Genomic DNA, 6,000 nt, shown 5'->3' on the forward strand with positions numbered 1-6,000 from the left:
CAATTTTTTTTCAATAATTTGTCAATTTTCTGTCACTTAATTGTGACACACAAACACATTTGTAAAAAATTTCCATCACATGAATAATTTTTTTTATCAAATCAAACACACATTTTTTATCAGTTTCACTATATTTAATTAATTTTTTGCAATAAAATACCACAAAATAACAAAATTATTAAAAAATTTCAGCTTAATTGCTAAAAAAAAAATAAAATTAACTGACGTTTGTATCGATTTGACATTCGAATTTGAAGTTCTCAAGAATAAACTAAGTAAAACACAAGGACTATGTTCGACCTAGCTATGAATCAAATTTATGATCCGTATGAGCAAATGGGCCTCAATATCTTTTGTATTGCCCGAGATATCTTAAAATGAAGTAAGTGGGTTTGGCTTCATATATATAAAAGAGATAATGACGTTATAAAATTTATAAAAATATTTAAAAAAGATATCGGAAAGTTTTAAACAGATTTAAAAAGGTGAAAAATAGTTCTTATAAAAACCGTTACTAAATATGCTCAAACAATTTTCCTTATATAAAAGAATAAGGTCCGAAGTACTGCAATTTCTAACGTTAATATTTCAAAAAAACGGGAGCTGATTCATTTTTTTTTGGCTTCGGATTCGAGTTCAGCACACCGAAAACCTTCAGAAAAGTATATTTTTGTTTCGGCAACAAAAAAAAAGTTAAATTTTGTTAACCAGTGTTATCAAACCATGTTTTTCGTTGTGGTGGCCTAGTGAAACCCATCACATTAGAGGCGGCATTTTTGATGGCTCCTTGGCAATGTTGCCACTGATTCTCTGTACTTGTTGCTGGAGGCGTAGGACTTCTTAAGAGTCACTACCAAGTAGTGATCAGAATCAATGTTGGCTAATCGCAACGTTCGTAGAAACTATCTTTGGTGGTATCGTCTTTATCTTCAGTATAGGTGTTGGCGCAAATCAGACTTATGTTGGCTAATTTAGCTTGGATACTTAATACGCTGAGTTATACAAAAATTTAAAATAAAAACCTAAATTTGAGTTACACCCTATTCTGTAGAGCGAGGATTTCATATTAATTTTAGAGGCTCATATTTCGAGGGAGCTTTAGGTAAATCCGTTTGAATTCTGTTAAGTGTAAAGTTTATTAAATTTCTGACAGTTAAAAACCATAATGCTATTCATTAAGATTTAACACTACACACGTAGAATTCAGTCTCTTACTACTCACGCATAAAAAATGTGACTTTGGCCAAAATAATTGAACAAGAACATGCATACACAAAAATGGGAAAAGAAAAAAAAACTTCTTTTAATTTTGGGCAAAGAATTTTTACCAGAAACTAAACCATTTTTACTGTATGCACATTCCAAGCGGTTTAGTTCCTACCTTAATTTATTTTTGAAGTTTCTCATAATCATATTATAATAAAATTTAAACTTCATTTAATGCCAATCTTATATCTTCACACTCGGCTTAGATTACTTAAATATTTAATTTCTTTTATGCAGTACAAACCAAGAAACTTGACAAATTTTACTAGCATAGCTTTTTGCATTATTAAACAAAATAATCATCACTGTTCTTCTCATGCATGTAAATGACATTTAAATTCTAGTGCACATCTATATTTATAATAATACTCCTTGTTATATGAAATATATAGAATTCAATTACCAATTTAGGAAAATATTTAGACATAATATCAAATGCTCTATAAATTAACTACACACTTTTTTTATTTTGTTTAAATCAGATACAAAATCAATTGTGAAATTTAAAGATGACAAAAAAAAAACGACTGTCTTAAATAACAATTATTGAAAATTAATTCAACAAATTGAAACAACGACAGTTTTCCAACTTTGTTTTTTTTTTTTTGTATTTCAAAATATAAAAATAGTCGCAATAACATAACGAAATTTATTAAAAGAAGTATTTTTTTTTATAAGATATGAATCTGGAATATATTGAATTAATGTTTTTATTTAAAATAGGTACACACAAAATACCTTTTATTTTTTTTTTATTTAGTTGATTATTGTTAATTTATTGTTGCTTTATATTTGTTCGAAATTCATTAAGCACGGAATATAAAGCTGCTTCTTTGTTATACATGATCGGTTATTTTTTATTCATTTTTTTTTTCATTCAACCAATTGAATATAAAAACATTTAAGTTAAGTTCGATCCCGTGTCAGAGTTTCCTTTGTACAGTAACTTAATAAATTGAAAATCTCTTTAATACAAAGGCGACAAAAGGTTCGTTATTACTTTGGCTCTTTCCGACAATTCTCGTTACTTGATTTTACAACTTCGTTTCTCTCTGATTTGAATTTCTATATTTTGGAGGGTGCAACGCTTTTTTATTATGCTTATTTTTTATTTTCAATGTAATAAAAACTTTATAATGTAGGATTTTTCAATCAAAAATTTTTACATACTCAGTCTTATAGAAGTATTTGTTCGGAGAATTTTTGTTTGTAAGAGCTCAGAAGACACGCTCTGTCTTCTAATTTGATAGAATAATGTTAGGTAAAGAAGAAAGTTCGAAATTCCTGTTAGAAATGTATATGGTTGACTGATTTCAAAAAATCAAAAGAGAGAACAAAAAAATTTAAAATAAAATGATAATCATTAGAGAATATAAAGCTTATTTTTTTTTCACTTCAGATTCTTTGATGTAGTAAGCTTAGAACAAGCTTTTAACTACAATCAGAGGCTCATCATAAGTGCATGTTAGTGGTTAGTAGACAAAAAATACAACCTCCCACATGCACAATATAAAACAAAATAATTACGAACAAATTTACAAGTTATAAAATTATAAGTACAAAAAATCCAACATGTATAATTTATTTAAAACATTGATTAACAGTCACGATTGTGGAGCACTGGTTCGAAACAATGTTTTAAAAACCCATTTTCGTCAAATAAAAGTCTAAGATGAATGGTTCAAGTTAAAAAGTTTACTCATGCGACTAAGAGGCTCATTAATACCATAGTTTGTTCTATGAAAGTCGATATGCAAAGGTTCAAATCTTCGTAGGAGGTGAGATCCACCCGGATAATTTATACCAATACAAGCTAATAGATCAGGGGCGTCAATTTGGGAATTAATAAGCTGATGAAGAAAGATTAAATCATTATTTACACGTCTCTGTGCTAAAGTTTGTATCTGAAGAAGTTGAATGCGATGTTCATAAGGTGGCAAGTTGAAAGGGTCGGTCCAAGGAAGACCTTTTAGAGCGAAGCGTACAAAATTGTGTTGAATAGATTCGATTCGGTTTTTATGAACTTCATAAAAAGGACTCCATACTTGAGAAGCGTACTCAAGATGGGGTCGAACGTAGCAGTTGTACAAAGATAGAGTAACAAATGGATCATCAAATTCCTTTGCCCAACGTTTAATAAAACCAAGCATTGAGCTCGCTTTATTTACTATAAAATAGATGTGTTCAGTAAATCCTAAATTTGAACTAAATTGGACACCCAAGTCTTTGAAGCTAAATACTCGACATAGCTTATGTTGCAAGATGTAGTAATCAAAAATATTAATGACTCGTTTTCTCGAGAATGTAATTGTTTGGCATTTAGCTGGGTTAAGTGAAAGGCCATTTTTACCACACCAAACATTAAAACTGTTAATATCGCTTTGAAGAAGGATACGGTCATTGTCAGACTTAATTTCTTTAAAAATCTTCATATCATCAGCAAATATGAGAATATCACTTGAAGTTATGCACGAGATTACGTCGTTTATAGCTAAAATGAATAAAAATGGGCCTAGGTGACTTCCCTGAGGGACGCCAGAGTTGGATATAAAAAGATCTGAAAGACAGTTTCTAAATTTGACCTGATAGGATCTTTGGTTAAGATAAGATTCTACCCAGGCAATAAAAATACGTGGAAAACCAAAAGCTTTTAATTTGAAGATTATTATTTTATGACTAAGTTGATCAAATGCCTTTGAAAAGTCAGTGTAAACGCAGTCAACTTCATTACCTTTTTCTAATGCATTTGAACATTTATTTAAGAAGCTAAGAAGATTAGTTGTTATGTTTATGATGTTGCAGCTGCAGCAGTAATAAAATATATTTTATATTCCCATTTTGCAATTTTGGGACACCAACCAATTTTCAATCTTGACGTCAAATTCGCAAATGGTTTTTGCAAGTTCATCAGATAGGTTGCGTTAAAGGAGAAGAATTAGTTTTGTCAATTATTGTTTTCTTTTTATTTTTTTTTTAACCGAGCGAACTTAATGGGATTTCATTTTTCGAACTTCATTGGTTGTATGACTAGATAAAGATGTACTCCTATCTTGTGATCGTGTCACAGCTTCAGTTGGGCTCATTGTAAAAAATTTTGAGGGAACCAATTTCGATGATGATTTTAATTAAGATCTCTTTTTTAATTTAGAGTTCTTTGCAGCAGATAATATGGACTCAACAATCGTAAAAAAAACATTCTAGCTTTTTGACTTATTTATTTATTTCTTCTTTGTAAGTACTGGTATCTTTGCATCGCTTGATAAATTTTTAAGTGTATCCTTTTTTATTTATTCAAACGAAAAACTATACAAAGTTGGCAATAATTATTCTCTAGTTTCCGAGTATATAACTATAACTATTATTTTGCAAGCTTATCATTCACACTCAATAAATAATATCTATCCCATGTAAAAATGATCATAATTATCTTTCAATTTTCTAATTGTGATTCTATTTTAAAAAATAGTTCTTTTTATATTTTTCTGTGTTTTCATTTTTGTGTCTTTCAGCTGCATGAATAACAACAACACCACGCACTAGACGTACAATATTCGAAAGAATTTTTCGCTTTTTATCTTTTATAAAGAAATGTTTTTAAAAACAAAAGTATATACAAAAAAACTTTGAGAAGAAATAGTTTTTTTTTTTTTTTTTGTAACAAATAAATATTTATCTAATATATAGTAATATTCACATAAACAATGAAATTATAAAAAATAAAAAGAAAGATATATTTTTAATGTGAATATTATTGCTTTGTAAATGAATATTTTTTATACAAAACAAAGTGATTCCTTCCTCATCTATGTATTGAATCTTCTTTCTATTATTTTGTGTATTTTTTTTTTATTTATAAAATTATTTATTATTATTACAAATAAAATCATAAATGTATTGAAAAAAAAAACGTCTAAAAAATGTTTAAACTTTAAATATTTATCTCTACTAAATGTGGTGTTTTAGGTAAAAAAAAAAAATTGAATCTGTGCCATAAACTGTTTAATCTCTGAATGTATAAAATATATTTTATTCTTATATCCTGTCTATTTGTCCATTTCATTTGTTGCACTTAAAAACATAATTTATCTGTCAAAAAAAAAAAAAATGATTATAACATCTAATGCATTCCAATAAAAAAAAAACGCGAAAGCATGATTAAACTTTAAGTGCAACATTTGATTCTTGTTAAAATGTGAATCTATGTGTCCTATTCTATATATCGCTAGTTAAATATTTTTACTATAAGAAGAGAAAAAAACAGTCGGAACTTATCTTTCTATTAAAATATGTATTCGCTGTTGATATTTTATTGATGTATGTAAATATGTTTTATTTAATATTATTTACGAAGATTTTTTTTTTATACCTTTTAAAAAAATACATTTGTGTTTTGAAAGGGATGGTCGATTTTTTTCTTTTTTTTTTATAAAAATAATTTATAATTTTCCGCATTTCTTGCCGAAGTGTACGTTTATACGTACTTTTAAATAAAGATCTAATTCATGTAATCTATGATATCATATTTGGTGAATAGCTTTCATTTGAGATCGATTACAATTTTATTTTGATTTAAAATTAAACGTAAAATCTTCCGACAAAATGTGACGCCAACCAATGCATTGTGATGAAGTGCATTCAGCATATGTAAATTTTTTAACGGTTATGCGTTGAATTTCTTCGAAAAGTCTCCGACAAAATATAGTTGCGGAATATTTTAAGAAAAATGGAATCTTC

At 27.8% G+C, this 6,000-nt stretch overlaps 1 protein-coding gene across 1 annotated transcript in view; it reads left to right on the forward strand.

Moving 5' to 3' along the window:
* LOC129913444 (neurofibromin) overlaps window positions 1–5,089 on the forward strand; it is a 31,094-nt gene extending 26,005 nt beyond the window's left edge. The window contains exon 27 of the mRNA XM_055992133.1: window positions 4,776–5,089. Coding sequence (XP_055848108.1) covers window positions 4,776–4,783 — 8 coding nt within the window. The 3' untranslated portion in view covers window positions 4,784–5,089. The remainder of the gene's footprint in view (window positions 1–4,775) is intronic.
* Window positions 5,090–6,000: the final 911 nt, after the last annotated feature.

This window comes from Episyrphus balteatus, chromosome 3, assembly GCF_945859705.1.
Source record: "Episyrphus balteatus chromosome 3, idEpiBalt1.1, whole genome shotgun sequence".
Classification (NCBI taxonomy): domain Eukaryota; kingdom Metazoa; phylum Arthropoda; class Insecta; order Diptera; family Syrphidae; genus Episyrphus; species Episyrphus balteatus.